The 20,080-nt window shown below is 43.9% G+C and overlaps 1 protein-coding gene across 4 annotated transcripts; it reads right to left on the bottom strand.

Moving 5' to 3' along the window:
* Positions 1-8,880: 8,880 nt before the first annotated feature.
* On the bottom strand, positions 8,881-19,886 carry LOC117753061 (regulator of G-protein signaling 9-like). 4 transcript variants are annotated; one of them, XM_034570918.1, is made up of 20 exons: positions 19,590-19,886; positions 17,724-17,820; positions 17,042-17,092; positions 16,559-16,665; positions 16,151-16,202; positions 16,015-16,073; positions 15,854-15,930; positions 15,634-15,715; positions 14,419-14,481; positions 13,719-13,748; positions 13,560-13,621; positions 13,225-13,338; positions 13,018-13,133; positions 12,819-12,906; positions 12,552-12,690; positions 12,378-12,460; positions 12,104-12,227; positions 10,906-11,309; positions 10,451-10,644; positions 8,881-9,027 (listed from the first exon to the last, which is right to left on the bottom strand). In XM_034570918.1, exons 1-19 carry the CDS (start codon positions 19,656-19,658, stop codon positions 10,479-10,481), a joined length of 1,983 nt encoding a protein of 660 aa, XP_034426809.1. In that variant the 5' UTR covers positions 19,659-19,886; the 3' UTR covers positions 8,881-9,027; positions 10,451-10,478. The 4 variants fall into 4 exon arrangements, 2 of the variants coding, with proteins under 2 accessions (XP_034426809.1, XP_034426810.1); XR_004612184.1 differs by lacking the exon at positions 8,881-9,027 and adding an exon at positions 9,975-10,362 and having other exon boundaries at positions 10,413-10,644; XM_034570919.1 differs by lacking the exons at positions 8,881-9,027; positions 10,451-10,644; positions 10,906-11,309 and having other exon boundaries at positions 11,617-12,227.
* Between the last annotated feature and the right edge of the window lie 194 nt (positions 19,887-20,080).

Below are 20,080 nucleotides of genomic sequence, written 5' to 3'. Positions count from 1 at the left end.
CCTCCAACTTAGAGGTTTATGCTAAGCTAAGTCAGTTAAAACCTCTATTCCCCGGTATTTAAAATACTCTTTTACTCCAAAATGACAAAAATTCTCCAAACTAAGCCATAAAATACACTATTTTGTTGTTGCCATTTTCCAGCCTGGAAACATTCAGCCGACTGACGGCCGACTATCTCACAAACACGAGTAAAAAGCCGATAAAGGTCGTTTAAGGCAGCGAGCTGATGCTGTGGCTTTCCTCAGGTGAACAGTCTCTAAAATGTCCTGTTTTCATTCGACCCTGAGCTGCTGCTGCTTCGTTCCTCTGTGCGAGTATCTCTACCGTCTACTTAGCATTTAATCAGAAACACCCCCCCCCCCCCCACCAGAGTCAACCTGTTTGCTCTTCGGGGGGGGGAAGATGTCTGCTATCATCACTCCCCAATCTTTCTGTGCGGAGGCTCATCGGCTGCAGGAAGTGATGAGGGCAGAGCCAAGACTCTCAACGGCAACTACACTGCTGCGCTGTATCCTCGTATCAGTAATCTTCAGTGGCTGAAACAACCCGTCAGAGTTATAGTTCAACTGGGAGCTAAAGAACCACAATGAGATCTATGGGCCCAGTGACGTGGTGGGAAGTGTTTTACAGGGACAAGTGGGTTGTGGACAAAATATCACTGAAAATAAGGACTAGAGCTAAAATAACAGGAGAATAAACCAAGAAAACAAAAACATAAAGATAAAGATTATATAATAAATGCCCACATTCTAACGAATAAATCCTGCTGCCTCTAAAACCAGTACAGACGAGCATTGATATATATAACATGACCCATTTCTGTGATAAAAGCCTCACATGAATGGCCTTGATAGTATAAAGTGTAGAGAGTTATAATTACGGATAAAAGCAAAGAAAAACCTATTGAAGTGAATCATCTTTAATTTTCTGAATATGTTCCGAAGCTAAAAAAGACTGAACAACCGTCTCGGGCTGATTAATAAACGAGAGCTCGGAGCGAAAGAATCTTAATCGCTGTGGATTTTGTCGTTGATTGTGGTTTTTAAAATGATGGAATAAACAATCTGTGATTTAATGTCAGAGCTGAGGGAAGTTTCCAGACAAGCCAGACTTAATGTCTGCGAGGCGACAAGCCGTGGAGCGAAAACAAAGCTGCAATCGTGGTTGTGTTGCAGAGAGAGACAATGAAGTGTCATCTGCATCGCAATTAGAAACAATTTTATGCTCACACGTGACCGTGCTTACAAATGAAATGCCCTGAAGGAGGAATGCAAATGTAAAAAAAAAAAACAATGCGTTCCAAAAAATCCACCCTGACGAGTGTCGAGTGGGAGCCAGAGATGAGGCAGCGTTTCCAAAAACTCAAGAGCCTCCATTACAGAGACACTGGAAGTCAGAGTCTGTGTGACCGGCCAATTCTTTCCAGAGGGTTGAACGGGGATTGTAATGTCAGCTGTGTCGGAGGCAGAGCGTCGGCCTATTTGCATAAGAAGTAAAAAAAATCAAACATTCAACAGTATCAGCGGCGAGCAGAGGATCGTTTGAAACCCGAATGAGACGAGGAGAGTCGTCTGCCTCAAGTTTGTCCAGAACGTTACTTGTGTTCATGAAAAACAAATGACAGTGTTTACATTTTTAGATAGAAAAATAACTTTTTAGAACGGGAATTTGAAATTGAGCGTTTGTTGGGTTTCTTACGGTTACATTTGTTTTTTTATATTTCATGAAACACCGAAGTTTCTTGAAGCAACACCTAACCCACCATGACGTCACCCACTGGTTTGTGAGCTGCCCACCATCTTGGTGTATTTGAAACCAGAAATAACCATATTTGGAGCGAGGGGGGGGGAGGAGCCTGAGGGAGAGCTTGAGGACACAACACGCCCACCTACACCTGCGACCTGCACCCATTGGACTGTACCAGCTGTCAAGTAGTAGACACATTACGTACGTACAGTATGTTATCGTCTATTGAACGATAAAGTCATTTTTTCTCATAGAGCTCATTAGGCTTCTTTCTGCAACCAGTGGAGCTGCCCTCTGCTGGTCAATTAAGAGAATACAGGTTTCAGGCACTTCTGCATTGGCTTCACTTTCCGAACCCGGAGTCTACGTCCATCTTTATTTTCAGTCTGTGTAAAGACAGAAGGGGGGGCACCTTTTAAGTGAAAAATCAATCAACACATCAAAGATACACAATATTCCAGATTCTTCTCTAAATGATCCAGATCTTAAAGCTCGGTGGACACTGACGTTATTGACATGGAATTACGTGTGTGTGTGTGTGTGTGTGTGTGTGCGTGCATGTGTGCGTGTGTGTGTGTGTTTAAACTGGTGAGGTCAGCTGTTTAAACAGGCAATCATCACTCAATGAGTAAACAGCTCTGGAGACTGGACTAATGTGCGAGCGCGTGTGGGGTGAATACTGAGCGGCGAGGACGGAGAGCGAGTGGCGGCAGGCGAGAGGAGAGAGAGAGAGTAAATAAATCCCATCAGCTCGTATTAGAAAGTCGCCATCAGGGCTGAATGCAGATTTGTGATTAGCCCACATTTGTGGTATTTTTATCACCCGATGAAACAACACTTTGATCAGAGGATGAAGAATCACCCTGAGGGACCTTTTACCCCGAGCGGAGGTTAAAACACCAAATCCTCAGGACTTCATGGGCTGACCTCGTTGGCCTCTGGCTGACACACCTCTACCTGCACTCGGCCCGTCTGTATGTCCGCGTCTTCATCTCCGTCGCTCCTCTTCTTCATCATCCTCTTCCTCCTCGTCCTCCCTCTAAGGACACTTTGAAAGCAAAAATAGCTCAAGATCACAAAGACAAGACAAGTGTCAGATCCATAAATAAATTGGGTCTTTGTGCACCTTGTTTGAGACTCGCTGACATTTTAAAGTCTGCCAGGTATTAATACCATTTCTCAGGAGACAAAGATTGTATGCGTGGGCGTGCATAAATACACGCATGCTTGCCCGTGTGTGTGTATGTGTGTGTGTTTGTATATACAATGCATCCGTTCGTATCTTGCAGTGTGTGTAATGCAGGGGGGGGGGGGGGGGGGGGGGGGGGGGGGGGGGGGGGGGGGGGGGGGGGGGGTGGTTGGGTTGTTATTATTGCTAAACTTCACCCTGAGGCTCAGATGACAGAGATTTTACAGTTTTATTCTGCCTCATATTCCCCTGACACCCTGACACGGTCATGACCAAAGTGCCTCCTCTCTCCCTCTCTCCCTCTCTCTCTCTCTCTCCCTCTCTCTCTCTCTCTCCCCTCTCTCTCTCTCTCTCTCTCTCTCTCTCTCTCTCTCTCTCCCTCTCTCTCTTTGAAAAGTCTTCCCAAGACAAGACATCAGTTATTTCAGCAAATATCCCAGAACGACTTGTGTTTGTGTTCCAGTGACAGAGCCCTCTAGAGGCCGTGGTGGTTATGGTTCTTGTCTGTGTCACCTCTTAAGGATTTGTTTTAAACAATATTTAATATGAGCAAGTTATGAGGGATATGATGTAAAGGTAGAAAGCTTTGCCTTTAATTTTCTTTAAAACATTCAATGTTTTTGTTGAATTACTTAAAGGGAAAATGAACATTAATCAGTACAACAACCAGCTGGGAAATGAAATATTAATAAAATAATATGTTATATATGAGGCAATTTCATCCAGAAAAACAAAAAGCTCAACTATAATAATAATAATAGATTAATAACTCCTAATTTTTATGGATAAAACTAACTTTTAATATCTTTATATTCTTATCTTTTTCTGCACTTAAAGTTTTGGATAAGAAGCCAGTGAGACTTGGCCACAGCCGATGTGAATGAACGTTTACATTATCAGGCTCCTGAGCACGCTAACACCTCAGAGCTCCTGAATCAGTGTCTTCAAAGAATTGTAACGTGCACTTCGGTACAACCTCGTCTGGACGTGTGTGTTTCTCTGTGTGAGACGAGCAAAGTCCCGCAGGTACAGAGGGAGAGTTAAAGGACATGTGTGAGGGTTAAAGGCCACAAGTCGCAGGAGGGAGACGGAGAAAATGGGGAGAAAAGGTCACATTTGCTCATCTTCTCAAAGTTTGCATAATTTTCCCACCAGCCCGCTCCTCAGGTGCTCGGTGACATGGTGAAACCTCCCAGGGTTTCTATCTCTGTAAGTCAGGGTGCGTCTGTGGGGAGCTGCCAGGTGCCCTTTAGTGGATCCTCCTCCGGGCAGACAGGGGATCATCATTTCCAACGTCTTACCCCAAACATGGAAATCAGAGGCGGAAACATTCCTGGAATGACCAGCAGAGGGCAACTCCACCGGTTGCAAAAAAGAAGTTTCAATAGAAGTCAAAAGAAGAAGATTTTACTTCTCACTTGATTTATAACGTCATTAAACATTTTCCTAAGTAGTTTATCGTCTCAATCTCCAGGTTCAAGTCTTCTTCATTACAGCATGATGTTGTTTTTTTGAAGTAAGGTCCCATGAAGAGACAAATAGACGATAAAGCATCTCGTTGGGAGTGGAAACAGTGTGATTGACAGGTTGTACCGTCCAATGGGAGCAGGTGTAGGTGGGCGTGCCGTGTCCTCAAGCTGACAGACAGTCTTCACCCCCCCTCGATCAAAATATGGTTATGTCCGGTTTTAAATACTTTTCAAATTCTTTCTTGTTGTGGTGTTAGGGTTAGGGTTCGTATTTTAACGAATCCTTTGAGCTAAAAGACAATAAATGTCTTAAACACTGATCCAAACGTCCTATTAGACTATTTACTTATCATTAAACTCTCATTTTTGTATAAGTAATAAAAGTACTTGGTTTGAATCAGGTTCAGGTCGTCATAGTTAGAAGTTTTTTTGCAGGATGTCCCACTTCGTACATGTAATTAATCACCGTGATCACGAGGCTCCACAGGTCCAGTCTGTTCACAAGGAACCAGGACCTGAGTTGAACTGGTTCCAGGTCACACTCAGTCTAAATGGGTCAGTTTGTTTTACTAACACTTGTCTCAGGTCCACAATGTCTAATAATGGATCTGTAGATTATACTGAGCATCAGTATTACGTCATACTCACTGTGACAGAACATATTATACACAACTCGACAGTTTGAACTGTTGTTCAGTTGGCGACACAAAGTTTTATTGTTGGTACAGAAGGTGAAAATAAGATATTTAATTACTTCGATAAAAGAGTCTTTGAAGTATATTAACACAGTATTTTTTTAAATAAGTTTCAGTGACTTAAATGGATATTTGGGACATTATTAGTATTATATAGCTGCTCTTTATGATTTTGGATCAGACTTTATTATCCTCGGGTCAGATCGGGTCTTTCTTCTGTTTATTCCTTCATTGAAAACTCATTTTTGTTTTGGTGACCACAAAAGGAATCTGCTGAATCATTTAAAGTGTTTGACCAATCAGCCAGTAGCTCTCATTTCTCTGGTGAGGACACAGCTGAAGGTGCCAACAAACACAAATGGACTCGGTTGAGGTCGTTGAAGACGTTTCACCTGAAGAAAATGTTCAAACATCTTCAGAAACCAGTTTCCTTCATGAAGTCTTCATGGACATTCAGGGGAAAGTCCTGGAAATCTGCTAATAGGCTATAAATGTTGTTGTATGTAGCATTGGTTCTTATTCCTTTAAAATAACCGATGTTATTATTATGTTCTCTGGACTTTCTGGAAAAGGTATCTCAGTGTTATGATATATGGAATCAATACAGCCTTTACTGCATTTCACTATTTTGTGTGTGTTTAAATGTGAATTGTGTATCATTCAGATCATGAGCATCTCAAAGCTTCGCAGGAGATTTAAAGGAGGTCATGATGGCGTGATGGGGTTAAAGGCTAACGGAGGTAAATAAGAGAAGGCCATTAAAGTTGACCTGGATATGGTGGAAGTTTCAAGGTCATTACTCCTCTTCCCCATCACTCTCCGCACTCCTGGGTTGATTTTACGAGGTGGGGGGTCGTCGGTCACTGGTAATTATCTTCTTTTGTCAAACCTAGGAGGCTCAGAGAGACGCCAGGTCACCTGTGATTCTGATTGAGGTCCTGGGCGCCCACACACACACACGTGAGTACATGGGGAAGCAGCAGCAGGCGAATGTGCAGCGTTTCATTACGCTTCTGATTTGGTCATTCATCTTGTCACGGCGAGGTCACACACAGCGGCCGACACATGTTTATGTCTGCAGAGACTATCTTTGTGTTTGTAGGTGTGTGTGTGTGTGTGTGTGTGTGTGTGTGTGTGTGTGTGTGTGTGCAAGGTGTCACTGTGGCTGTGTGTATATGCATGTGTTTGTTGTGTTTTGCTTTCCTGAGGATGCTGGACTGGTTTTGCATTTATATCAGACAAAGAGGAAGTGGCTCCACGCCTGTTTGACTCAAATCAAAGGCAGGAAGCTTCCTAAATGAAGTCATCTACGAAAAGACGTCATCTTGTGCATTTGGAGTCAGAGTCTGCACATTGAGATCGGGGGATGGAGCCGTGATCGCGAAGTCTCGTCGGTGCCCACGCTCGACCAATCACGAGTCAGTCTCAGCTGTCAATCATAACGTTTCACCCCGTTTTTAGAGCATCAGATAACATGAAAATGAGCATGTGCTAAGAACTATGTAAAATGACAGAACTCGTCTTTGAGAAAAATGTATTGAATGTTTACTTTCACTGTTTGGTTTGGTCCACGTCCCATCCATCAACATGGAGGAGGAGGGATTTACATGTAGATGCAGTCGTGTCGTCCATCTTTACAGTCTATGATCCGAATGCACATGAGACGTGAGTAATTAGTGCGTTAGGCTATAGCTTTCACCAGCTCCTGTTAAAAAGGTAAATAAATATATTTCCCGATATGCTAAGCTGTGAATCTTGGAGTGAATTTGAAACCGTATCTTTCAAATGTCAATTTTAAAATATATTATCTGATCATTTCTAAATAGCAGCTTCAATTTCCTGTTTACAATTTGGACTTCTGCTGTACACAATCAGCCCAGCAGGGAAATCAATGAGTTTGAACAGAAAGCCGATAATGAAGAATCTCTGTCCAGATTCATTCAAAGGCTCCATGTCAGGAAAAGAAGAAACCAAGTAGGTTTTCGGCGTCTGAGAAACTCATTCAGGTGCAACACCAAACACCAAGAGCTTCATTAAAAGATGCTCCCACACAAATATATTTTAATATATGCACACCTCAGATGAATGTTAAGTGAGTTGCATAAATTCCCTGCTCCTTGCTAAGATAATGTATGAATGGACTGCGTGTGGACGTCCCCGTGTGGGTATTGTGAGATCGGAGCGATCGGACGTTTCTATTCAGAGAAACCAAAGAAAAACACCCAGACAGATCAAAGCCGGGCTCCAGCCTCAGTTCACTAACCCCAGATCAGTCGGTGGGATGTGAGACGGTGTTGACAACAAGGTTCAAAGACGTTGCTTTTATCCACGTAAAGTCTCAGTGATCTCTTCGGATATCAGATTGTCATACGGTGCTTATACCTTCAGCAAAAAGTGTGACCTTGGTTCTGTGTCCGTTGGGAAATTAGATGAGGAACCTGAACGCTGCTTTCCAGTTTCCTCTGTGGGAAAATGTACATAAATATTTGAGTAAATGGAAAATGTAGTTTGTTTTGTTAGATATTAAAGCTTTCAGTGATCTATCATGTACCTGGATGTCACATTCCCATTAAACATCTTAGATTACAGTTCAGTGTGTGTGTGTGTGTGTGTGTGTGTGTGTGTGTGTGTGTGTGTGTGTGTGTGTGTGTGTGTGTGTGTGTGCCTTTCTCTACTTAACATTGCTTCATCACCACCTAGTGGCTGTTCCCTGTCATCACCACCTACTGAAGCTGGAGAGATTTACATCAGAAAAACTACTTCAGTTACATAAGAGTTGATTTAAAGGGTCAATTCACCCAAAGTGTTCATTACACATATAGTCTCATTCAGATATATTATTAGTATTATTATTATTATTATTATTATTATTAGTAGTAGTAGTAGTAGTAGTAGTAGTAGTAGATGTTGTATAAGGTGTTTGTAGAATTCTGTTTCTTTGAATTCTTTTAGTTTTCAATGTAGGGCCCCTCAGGTCCCTTTCGCCTGGGGCCCCCAAAGTCCACAACTGAAAAGAAATGTTTGCGATTAATTTGGGTAAACTGTCCCTTTAAGCTTTGACTCAACATGTAATGTGAAGAAAGTGACGGTTGTTGTTAAGACACAATCATTTATTGAGGCACTTGACACAAGCCATGGAATGTTCAAATCAAATACATCAAATTCAAGGTATATTTCACATTCTTGCTTCTGTAAACATGGTAAAGATAATACATTCCAACGGTTAATTCACATGGTAACCCCCCCAACACACACGCGCACACACACACACACACCACCATCACCTTCTATGGGGGGGAGACGTGATAAGAACATCAACACCTCATTCAGGGTAGTGCACAGTAAACAACAGCTACAAAACAGCAGTGGAGCCAAATACAAAACTATTACTCTCCGTTACAAACCTCATTCATGAAGAGTTGCTCTCGTTTCACCTGAAATGCATCTGTTCAGGTGTTTTCACATTAAAAGTTGTAAAGAGGTAAAGTAGGGATGAGGCATCTACGTCTATTTAGCAGCACAACACTTTGTAAAACGGATTCAGCAAATATATAAATACATTGTCTATAATCTTAGCAGGCATGTGCACAGGCAGAGTCGATATATGTCCAAATCTGCTTTGGCTGATCACGGACTAGAATGTAAACATTAATGCATTCGCTCTCCTTGGCAATCACAAAAATAATTATTCACATTTCTGCTCTGTCACCCTTTATGTTGTCGTGCCGCCGACTTGATTCTCCAAAATGTCTGCGTCTACATTTCGCCTGTTTTAAAAAAAACACAACTCTGAGGGGTGTGAAGGTGGATAAGGCTGCTGTGGGGCTACTGGTCGGAAATAGACACGAGGTTTGAATGTGAAAGCTACAGCTCAGGTTCGGAGGCTCCTGGATGCTCGTGCACTCGCTAAACATCTGGTGCTCACATCTGTAAAGATCAGGGACGATAAGGCTGAAGTCAAAGGAAAATAATCCACCCACAACATGTGAGTATCAAACACTGAACTGCCTGCAGGCTTGTGAAGTGATTAAAGATATGTCGAAACCAGAGACTGTACATGAAGATGGACAAAGTGACGGCTGCAGAAAAGTGAAACCCCACCTCCTCCGTGTTAGCAGATGGGACATGGAACAAACTAAAAAGTCGAATATGATCTCTTTCATTTTAGTTATCACGCTTATGAATGGGTGATATTTATTCTGATAAGTCTGGTTTTAATTATTTATTTGATGCTATAAAAACGAGGTGAATCCTAACCCATGTATCAATGTGACCGTAATGTGGCGCCATCCTCTAGGGTCATCTATCGTTATTTACAGTGTTTGGTTGCTTTAGTCATACTGCTTCCATTGACTTAATGCCGTCAGTATTTCTTGGCAATTTCTGGGATATGAACGTCCCGAGGAGGGGCTTGCATTTTAAAATGACACGCAAATTACCGAGCTCTCTGTGTGTGTGTGTGTCTGTTTTTTCTTTTGTTTCATCCGAACTACTGAATATTCTCGGTTGTGTGAAGAAACAGCCTGTGGGCCGTCACAAGCAGATATAAATCTCAGGAAAAGTCACGAAAGGTTAAACGAAAAGATAAAAAACGCTTAAAGTAAATCAGAAACTTTTACAGCCTCCTCTGGTGACTCTTCTCTGAGAGGAGGGGTTTGTTCTGGAAGACTCATAACCTCAGTAATTCTAAAACTCTGGAGACGGCCCTGCGTTGCTAAGGTGAAGGTTGTTCGGGCAGCGGAGGAGGAGGATCCTGCTACAGCAGACATGGAGCTGGGCCTTTTTAAAACCTACAGGCAGTGAATGTTTAACACTAGAGCCCGACTGATGGGGGAAGAATTCTGATATACCGGCCGATAGGTATGCAAGAAGTTTTCAATAATTCCGTAGTAATTGCAATTTTAAGTAACTGAGACTTGATATTTTACAGTTTAACCCAAAACATGTATCATAAGTCACTATAAATAAAAAGAAAACACAAATATATCGAAATTGAATCAAGGAAATAAACACATTTTCTGCGTTGTTTATTCCGTAAAATGAAAGTTATCTTATTGACAAACATAAACGCAGATATTAATATGTTTGTGATTAAATCGACAAAACATCGGTCGGACTCCAAACACTGAACATGAGTAGTTTGACAAATCTCTGTAGAGTCTCACTTTGACAGTTCTTACGTTGTTGTTTGGTATTTATGTTGTTGTTTGTGGCCTGGTGGTGAGAATGTGACCACGTTTACACTGGGACAATAAACACTGAGATTCCCCCCCCCCGGTCTGTGTGAGATCTTTTTATCTCTGTCAGAACACGTGGACGATCTGCCGCCAGCCCGTTCATATAGACTCACTGCGTCTGTTCCACACTGGTTTCCACTGTCAGCCCGTCCCGTTGTGCGGAGTGAGGCTCTCCCAGGGGCAGATGATCTCTTTGGCGCCCACCCCGCCCCGAGAGGCCGCCCTGTTCTCCTCCTCGTCCTCGTCCTCGGACTCGATGGGGTAGATGCGGCACTCGGGAGGAATATCCACTTTAATCTGGAAGAAACTGTTGCAGAAAGGATATAAGACACACATCTGACACATGTTCTGTTAGAATTAAGTAAATACGTCTTATTTCAGCCATCTTTTCTATTTCTGACCCCGAAAAAGAAAGGACGAGATTATCTTTAGTTTGAAGGGTCAGGATTTAATCGTTAGAGTTCACAAATATAGTTAAATTCGTCACATTTAAAAAGTAATAAAAAGACAAAACATCTTTCTGACTGCAGTTGTAGATTTTGCATGACAGTTAATGGCCGACACTCACTTGCCAATCCGTCTGGGTGGAGCCTGGCTGGGCTGATCGGGGCTGATTGGCTGAATGCGGCTACTTGCCCCGGCAGCTGAGTGGTATTTAGGCGACAAGCTGGCGAACACGGTGGAGGGGGTGCAGCCCCGCTTCAGCAGGCGGCGCAGCGACAGAGGCATCCGAGACTTGGACGAGCTCCCACCTGAGGGGACCTGGGCCTCCGGGTCCCCCCCTCTTTCTCCTTCACTGGCCTCCGCTCGCCGCTCGGAGGCCGAGGTGCTGTCTAAGGCCACGCTGATGGGGGACGGGCAGGCCGGGGTGTGGGCCAGGAAAGGGAGGGAGGGTGAGGCGTCGGGAGGGGGGGAGTCGTTGAAACCAGAGTAGACAGCAAGGTGGGGGACAGGGGTGGTGTAGCGGCACAGCTGTGAGGTCAGAGGTCGAGAGAAAGATGTCAGAGGGCTTCATGGGAGGATTATTCTAGAAAGTGATATGAGAGCATTGTGGAAAACGTTCAAGAGTTCAAGAGACGAAACTAATTGTTAAGCAAAACCCGACAAACTGTTTAAAGGAGACATCTGATGCTTTTTAAAGCAGTTTTCAGACGTGTCCTGTGGGATCTCTGGAGAATTGGGGACAGACTTTGTACACATGCACAACGCGGTAGAGATTTTCTGCTCAGACGCGTTCACAACAGCAACAAATTGTAACGTAACGGATTAATTCCACTGCGGAGATCAACCCCATCACTCGCTGGTGTTGAATCCAGGGACATCTTGACGGGACGATGAGGAGGATGTGACGTTGAGACAGTGACTGAATGACAAATCAAGACAAACACATGAAGATGAGATGTTGTTGATGTGGATGTTTTATTAGTTTATGAAGGATGAAGAAAACACAGAGTATTACAGACACTACAGAGAAGTAAAGAGGAACAACACATGTATCATGAGATACAACATGACAGACAGTTACAGTGTGAGTGGACAGACGTGTGACAGATGGTCTGACTCGTACATGGAGGTAAGTTCACACGTGTTTAAAGGCTCAGGTCAACTTTACTTCACGCTGTGAATAGCATCTTCAAACTAAAGCTAAATGCCATTGACATGTAGATTTGATCTGGATGAACAACATGACGTGTTTGTGTTCAGGTCTTAGCAGGAGCAGGACAAGGAGGCGCCTCCTTCCCCTGCTTGCTGAGTTTGCTCATGACCTGTGTGATGTCGACGGGGGCGTTGGCCGCCATCTTGGCCCTCATCTCCTGGTCCTGCTGCCGGAGGACGATGGGGCTGAGGCTCGGCCGTCTGTTCTTCGCATTCTGCTCCAGCTGAGTGTCACTGGAAGGAAAGATGGGGAAGGGAAGGAAGTGAAAAAACATTAAAGGCTTTCTTCCAGACGTACAATAGTTTTAAACAGAAGATAAAAGTTAAACATTGCCTGAAAAAGTTGTTGATTAAATACAAATGAGTGAGTAAGTCGCCTCTCACGTGAACTTGTGCTCGTCAGGACAGATGGCCTTCTTCAACGTGTCTTTAAAGACCGGAGATTTCAAGTAGCGCCCGAACGAGTCCTGCAAAACGTGCACAAACCCATCGTGATTCAGTGGCGTTGAGCGACGAGTACAAGCCTGTGGAAGGTTACACGGTGGTGCGTTTACTGACCTTCTTCATGAGCATGTAGATGTGGGTTTGGGCTGGATCCAGGACGTATCTGTGCGGGTGCTTCAGGCCCTTGACTGTGATCTCCATCGTCTTTCCGTCGATGTTGATCCACCGCGGTGCACCACGAGCCAGGAAGGCCCTGAGATCACCAGGTTTGTGGAAACACACGCACACACAAAGTGATTCTACGTTTTCTGTCATTACCTAATGAAGTAATCAGGACCATTCGTTCATATATTAAACACAAGCTAGAAATTAATAAATTACTTGTAGATCTGTTCTGCTTTATCGCTCATCGTCGCAGCTGCGCCCCACTTCAGATCCTCGCAACCTTCCCAGAATGCCAAGTTCTCACCTGAGAAGAAGAAAAGAAAAGAAAACACACTTAACTCTATTCTCAGCTCCATCTACAGGCTGAAATGTTGACAATGCAGGACCGTTACATTTCTACAATCAACCGCCGTACCGCTGAATTCTTTCCTCAGGAAGAGTCTGAAATCGTCTCGTCCCCTCGGGTCTGAGAGCAGATCTCCGAAGCTGAACGTCCACCTCTCCACGCTCATTTTAGTCGGGATTTCCACACTGAAAACCACAGAGGAAGAGAATCATTCAAACAGAGTTATTCTAAATGAAGTAGAACCTCGGTGACTGTTTTGATTGTGAGCTGACACACTTGGGCATGTTCAGGGTCCAGTATGTGACGTCGTCGGTGAGCCAGGGGTTACTGGGAAGACACGTGGAGAGGAAGGGGTCGTGGCTTTTGTAGGTGGCGCAGTGTTTCACCAACCTGCAAGAAAAGAGGGGAAACTACATGAAAACTGCCCTGATATTATTTCCATTATAACATACAAGTACCAATAATATGGATTTGAACTGTACTCCACTAAAGCTCGGTCAGTTTGAGGGTAGAACAAAGTGTGTTTGCTCTTCACACACAGACACACACAGACACACACACTCCGACGCCCACAGATGTAGAAGGAGTGGAAATAGGACGAGCTCACTCACGCTCCGATGGACACGGACGACTTGACTCTGGGCCTCATGATGGACTGCTGGGTGAAGATCATCTACAGGAGGCAGGAGAGAAGATGACGGCTGGGAACGTGGATCACAGTCGACACAGTGAGAGAAAAATGATTTAGTTTCGAATTAAATCTCACTCACGATTCTCTCATAGACGTCTGGTGTTGTTGCCTGAGGGGGAAACAAAATACATAAGAAATCCACAAAGAAAAAGTGGGACATTGTGTTTATTTGTGTGCATGTACATGTATTATTTGTGTGCTTTTCTACTCTTCTATTATTATTCTATTTTGATTGAGTGCTGACGTTATAAATCAAGAGAAGTCGTCTTGTGATAGACTTTTGTATAAAACCAGTGGAGTCGCCCTCTGCTGTTAATTTGAGAGAATACAGGTTTCAGGCACTTGGACACTGGTTTCACTTTCTGGACCCAGAGTCTACGTCCATTTTTTTCATGTATACAGATCCTCTACGATGAGTAAAATCTGTGCAATCCACCTTTAAAGTTGGAATTTGGTTTTAAGACCAAGTTCTGTTAAGGATGAAGTTAAGTTTTAGGTTAAGATGCGAATGTGTGTGTGTGTGTGTGTGTGTGTAGGTAACCAGTTTAAAAAGTCTGGAGACAAAAAAATGAAGCCGTGGGAAATTATGCCTGGAGAAGGGAATAGAAAAGAAGAGGAGAAGAAAGAGAGAAAAGAGAAGAGGTTAATTTGAGTAGAAGATGGATTAATGTTTAAAGAGCAGACAGGGAGAGGACAGATAAGCAGCTGCATCAAATCCTCTCATACTCTGTAATCTGATTGACAGGATTTATGTTCACATGCAGAGACTCACCTGTTACCTCGTCTCCATTCGGGTCTATTCGTCTGTCCAGTCCGTAGTCCATGGCACTGACCGTCCCCGGCTGCACACACACATCAACAGACAATATTTACATGTTTATCATTGGATGAATTAATGTTGGCAGGAGGCAGTGTCGTCATAATGCTCTGAAACATGTAAACATCAATATTCAGAATAAGGTCAATAGTCTGACTGTTCATGAAACAACCTCCCTTTGAATAATTAAATTAAAGTCATGAGTTTTTCTTCTGTGGTGGAAGTTACGCAAAAAGTTGTATCGGCTCACAGCCAATTAGAAGTGTCCGTTAAGTACATGACAGCTTTATTATATTTTGTCTACAACCAACAACAATTCAAACTGAGCTTGTGTTCAACCAGAGAACTGTTGTTTTTATCATTTAACACAATATGACCTGAATAATTCATGTCTGAGCCTCCAGACTGTTTTAATCAAGGACCTGCATTAGGTCCTTTATCGTCCCAGTTTATATTTGCCTAAGTGGAGCGTATTTAAAACACATCTGCACTTCATCAAATGACCACAATGCACTTGACAACAGAGTGACCCTGGGTCCTGCGGGAGCTCTGGAGGTCTGGAGAGCAGCCGCCCACTTTACCGGGGACTCCAGATAGGCTCAAACCGCCACACCACCTCCTCCCTCGCACTGTGAAATATTAATCAGCCGTGCCCTTTCCCTCCGACTGGACATGTAATGGTAATGAGGCATCATGGGTAGAGATAATGAGATACCCTGGGAAGTTAAGAGGTGGAGTGTAATATATTTTCCGACCTCTCTGTCTGTTATCTACATGACGCTGTGTGTGCGATACTGGGCTGATGACTTCCTCAGTGTGTGTGTACTTGGACTTGTAGCTTTGTGAGGACACGTTTGACTGTTAGACGTGACGGAGGGAGGACATTTAGACCGGTCCTCACTTACAAAGGGCTTTTTGAGGGTCCCTTCGTTCCCTCTCTCCTCCTGATCCCGAGTGCACGCTGATGGGGGACGACCGTGAGTCCTCCCACCGTCCCTCATCCTCAAGAGAAGTCCCAATAGACTCATCTAATCATTTTCTGGCTTCGTGGGTCTTCCTTCTAAAAGCTGCCTGTGCCGTCTGAGCAGGTTGATATTCAGTCTTGGCTTGTCAGGAGGAAATGATTCAGCTGTGATGGTTAGAGAACTGAGTAATGCTTTATGTCAATGAGTCTCACCGGAGGTCGATGAACCACCCAGTACGCTCTCTCCTGGCATTCAAAAACCACACGGTCGGGTTTCTTCCTCTCCTTAGCAGCCCTGAAAACACACACACACACACACACACACATTTAATACTTTACATTACAGGAACTAGAATTTTGTCCCCAATGAAAGACAGGTCTTTAGATTTAGAATTGTCTCTGAGACGTCTCTGAGTTTTTGTCTCGCACCCACCTGTACTGTTCCTTAGCCTGCATCACTATGAAATCCCACTTGTGATTCATCCACTTGTGCAGGCGGTTGTACTGCTCCTGAGGGCGTACAAAAACCAGAGCATCAGTAAAATACCGACAGTATGAATTTCTCCCGGGCCGCTCGTCGTGTCTCGCTCTCACCTGCTCGTGCAGCTCCAGGATTCCTTTCTTACGTATGTTTCTTTTCGCCAGGTAGATTGCTTCGGTAGGAGGAGATGACGGAGCGTTAAGAGAGTGATGACAACAGGCCCTGAGATAAAAACGTGCTCACACTCACCGTAATCCGTGTCCTCCACAGGCCACTGCTGCGTGGGCCAGAAGTACGGCGTCTGAAAAGGACAAAAAGGCAAAAGAAAGTCTGAATTGTGACAGGACAGAAAATTTAAATCACACCAGTTTGACGTGATTAGTTCCTCAGTGACGCTGTTTAACCAAAATATAATCTGCATATTTGATTAATCCAACATTCACAGCATCTATAAAGGAAAACGACCACCGGAAAATGTTGCCCTGGTTCCAGATTCACAAATATGCAAGAAAAAAGTCAGTCACCCATTCTTACAGTGCTTCTCTATGCAGCACTTACTCTGTCACACATCATTCACACGCTGACAGAACAGGTGTAAAACCGCTCTCTCCCCTGAGCCACAGCTGCACCCAAACTGTGAAATGATGGTGCGTTTACCTGGAAGCGATAGAGCGACGCATCTGGTTTGAGCAACAAGCGTTTGTGGTCTTGCAGAGGGTAGATGTATCCTAACGCCACCAGCATGGAGCCTACACTCCTCGCCTCTGAAGACAAAAGATGGACAACAGTCAACAGGGACAAATACTAAGACCTGACATGATAACGTTTTAAAGCAACACTATGTAACTTTTACTGAACAACAGCGCCCTCTGCAGCCACACGTGGGGATTAATTGTGTTGGGCTCCGTGTCCGAGCGATGAAGTGGTCTTCTGTCAACTCTGTTCAGAATTCTTTATATTTTAAAAGTTTCCTGCTGAATATTGGAGATAAACTCTGGTTTATGTGACTCTCACTCAGTCAGTTCCACACTTCGACACTTTTTAATAATATTTAATAATGCAGCTGTTTTAAGGTTTAAAAAGGTTGCATTGTGTTGCTTTAAAATTTTCCTAATTCTCATCTACATCCTCATCTCTCACCTTGTGTGTCTATTTGGAATCTGTCTGCCAACCAGGAGATGATGTCTTCACCTGAGGATGAAAGATGCACATGATAAGTCAAGGGAAGACAAATATCTATATTTATATGCGGCCAGTTATGAAAGCAGCTCCCACAGCGAACAAGAAAAAAGGGTTGAGTGTGTGTTGTTAGGTAAGTGTTGTGTTGTGTGTGTGTGTGTGTGTGTGTTCCTGTAAATGCCAGACCCCTCTTTGCTACCGCTAATGGGAGGAGAAGGAAGGATGGAAGGAGGAGAGGAGAGGAGAAGGGGAAAGATAAGAAATGATAAGTGAAATGAAAAGAAAAGAGAAACAAAGAGAGCTTCATTCCTTCCTTTATTCAGCTGCCTGGATGACGTAGAAGTCGAGGTTCCCTCTTTTCTTCTCCTCCTCCACCTCCTCGCCTTCTCTCTCTGTGTCCTTGTCTTATTTTATTATTTTTCCTCCAGCTCGCTCTATCATCATCATCCTCCTACTTTTCCTGACTCTGAGACGGCGGGGGTTGTCATGGAGATGGAAATCTGTAGCTCTTGAGTTTGTCCCTGCAGCTCCGGGATCCTCCAGTGAGACGATGCAGGAAAAATCACTCAAGCAGCTGCTGAATATCAACATCACAAGTGTGTGTGTTTGTGTGTGAGTGTTTGTGTGTGTTTCTCCTCCTCACCAGTAATGGCGTGGGGTATTGTGGTGATAACCAGTCTCTGCAGCTGTGACTTGACTCCTGCTTTGGGGTCCTGCATCTCCAGCAGCACCTTCTCAGCCTGCGTACAAGAGCACGGCGAGGAGAGGTTACCACAACAACAACAACCACAAAAACAACAACAACAACAACTGCTTACAATGAGGGGGTGGCAGAGGTCCCCGGGGTTGCCTGGACAACAGGTTGGAAAATGAGGGGCACATATACGGATAATATGAGTGTGTGTGTGAGCGTATCTAAGACTCAAGGATGATCATTATCTTCAAGTTGAATGTGCACAACATCACTGTTCGCCTATTTTCTATTTCATCACAGATTTGGGGGGAAGTTGCATCGTATTTCCTCTAATAGACCTGAACACTCACTATCAAAGCTCGTAATGAAACACATGTTGGGGGATTTCCAGCTCTGTCATTCACAGAAAGCAGAGCAGCGCTGCACATAAACGTGGTTCGAGGTGACATGAGGGGTTTGTTCAATGCCCTGATCTCCCGGCTGCTGTTTACATTGTGTGGGAGGAGGTTTGCGGTGACTCACTTCCCTGTAAACTGTTTGGGTTTTTTTTTAGATATCATGTCAGCGGAACCCCACAGATCCCATAGTGTACGGTGCAATAATTCAGTGTGGGTGAAAGTGTGTGTGTGTGTGTGTGTGTGTGTGTGTGTGTCTGTGTGTGTGTGTGTGTGTGTGTGTGTGTGTGTGTGTGTGTGTGTGTGACTCCCGGGCCTGTTTGAAGTTGCCTTGTGCTTTGAAGTCATCCTGAAGAGGCGACAAGCTGCAGGCTGAGTCGGACCAAAGTGGGCTTTCATGGACCGAAACACAAAGTTGTCCTGGCACATCAGTTTGGAGTGAGGACTCCCTGGAGAGCACGACACTGTGGTCGACACATTCTTAAAATATGATTCGCTCATTTGTCTCTCGTAATTGGAAATGCTGATGAATCCAGTCTATGCTCAGGCTACAGGACCCAGACGCTTGTTTTCTAAGACACGGTGCCTGGATTAACTTCCTTCCAGCAGCTGGTTGGTGTATGTGGAGCCACCGATACTGATCCAGGCTTAATGCTTATTAGAATAAATGACCTTATCCCTGTGAAAAGGTTGCAATAAAACAGAGCGGAACAGTTGGTTGCGACAGGAAAATGACATGCGATTTGTTGTGTTGTCATTCTGATGCGTGTATTTCTAACATGGCACACCTGTCATGTTTTGTCGCACTTTCCTCAAAAGCATCCTGTGAATTATCAAAATATCAAGCTCTCATTCATCCCAATGTCTATCACACGACTCAATAAGGAAACATGTTGATTCGTACATGTATGTCAAACCTTTGCACTCTGTCTGGCACCTTTTACACTCTGGTCTTTATGTTTTTGTTTTTTCATCTTTTGTTTTCTTATATCCTTTTAGTGTTTTAAGTGTTTTTAGGGCAGGTGAAATATTCAACTCCCTCTTATTCTGCATTATTATTCTGGGTCTTACTCGATATGTCCTCGTACACAGTTTTTTTGTTGTTTGTTGAACATTGTACTGTCAAAGAAATTTCCCCACGGGGACAATAAAGTATATTTGATTTGATTTGATTTGAAAACGTCCAACCTGAATACATGCATGTACTAAAAGCATCAGGAAACAGGGGGCTCCTCTGAAGGACCTGTGGAGAACGCAGATTGTTTGGAGTTGCTTGGAAATACCAGCACATGCTCACGCAGGGTTACGGCAGAGAATCCATATGAGTGAAGCATGTATAGGTGCGTCTGCAGGTGAAGTGTATAAGAAGCCTGAGGGGCTGTGATCCCCACCACTGATGGAGAAAAGGATTCAAACCCACCTTCTTGAGACAAGCCATCCGTGGTCGGTACCTCTGCCCGTAATCCCGCAGAGTGTTCCTGATGGTCATGATGCTGCGTTTCACTCGGATGCGTGTGAGCCTCTGTGTCGTGTGCGTGGATGTGGATGCTGCTGCTGCTGCTGGAGGATATGATCAATACTGATGCTGCGTTCAGGTGCTCGCCAGCAGCTCTTTCATGGAGGCTGGGAAATTATATCAACACGCCTCATTACCCTCCTCACCTTCCATAGAGGAGTGCGGGTTATTGTGAAATTAGCTTAATAACAACAACAGTTTTTTTGCAATACAGACAAAGAACTCTATTGCGCAGGATCTTCCACTGACGTTGATTTTAATGCCTTAAAAAGTACGTGAAAAATAAAAAATGTAGCACGTTATCTCTCTCAAATATTAACTGGAGCATTTTGATCTCCTCATCGTAAATACTCCTCAGATGACTTGTGAAAATGTCAACTCAAGAAAGAAACCCA

This window comes from Hippoglossus hippoglossus, chromosome 19 (assembly GCF_009819705.1).
Source record: "Hippoglossus hippoglossus isolate fHipHip1 chromosome 19, fHipHip1.pri, whole genome shotgun sequence".
Classification (NCBI taxonomy): domain Eukaryota; kingdom Metazoa; phylum Chordata; class Actinopteri; order Pleuronectiformes; family Pleuronectidae; genus Hippoglossus; species Hippoglossus hippoglossus.
This window is presented reverse-complemented; position numbering and strand designations above follow the sequence as displayed.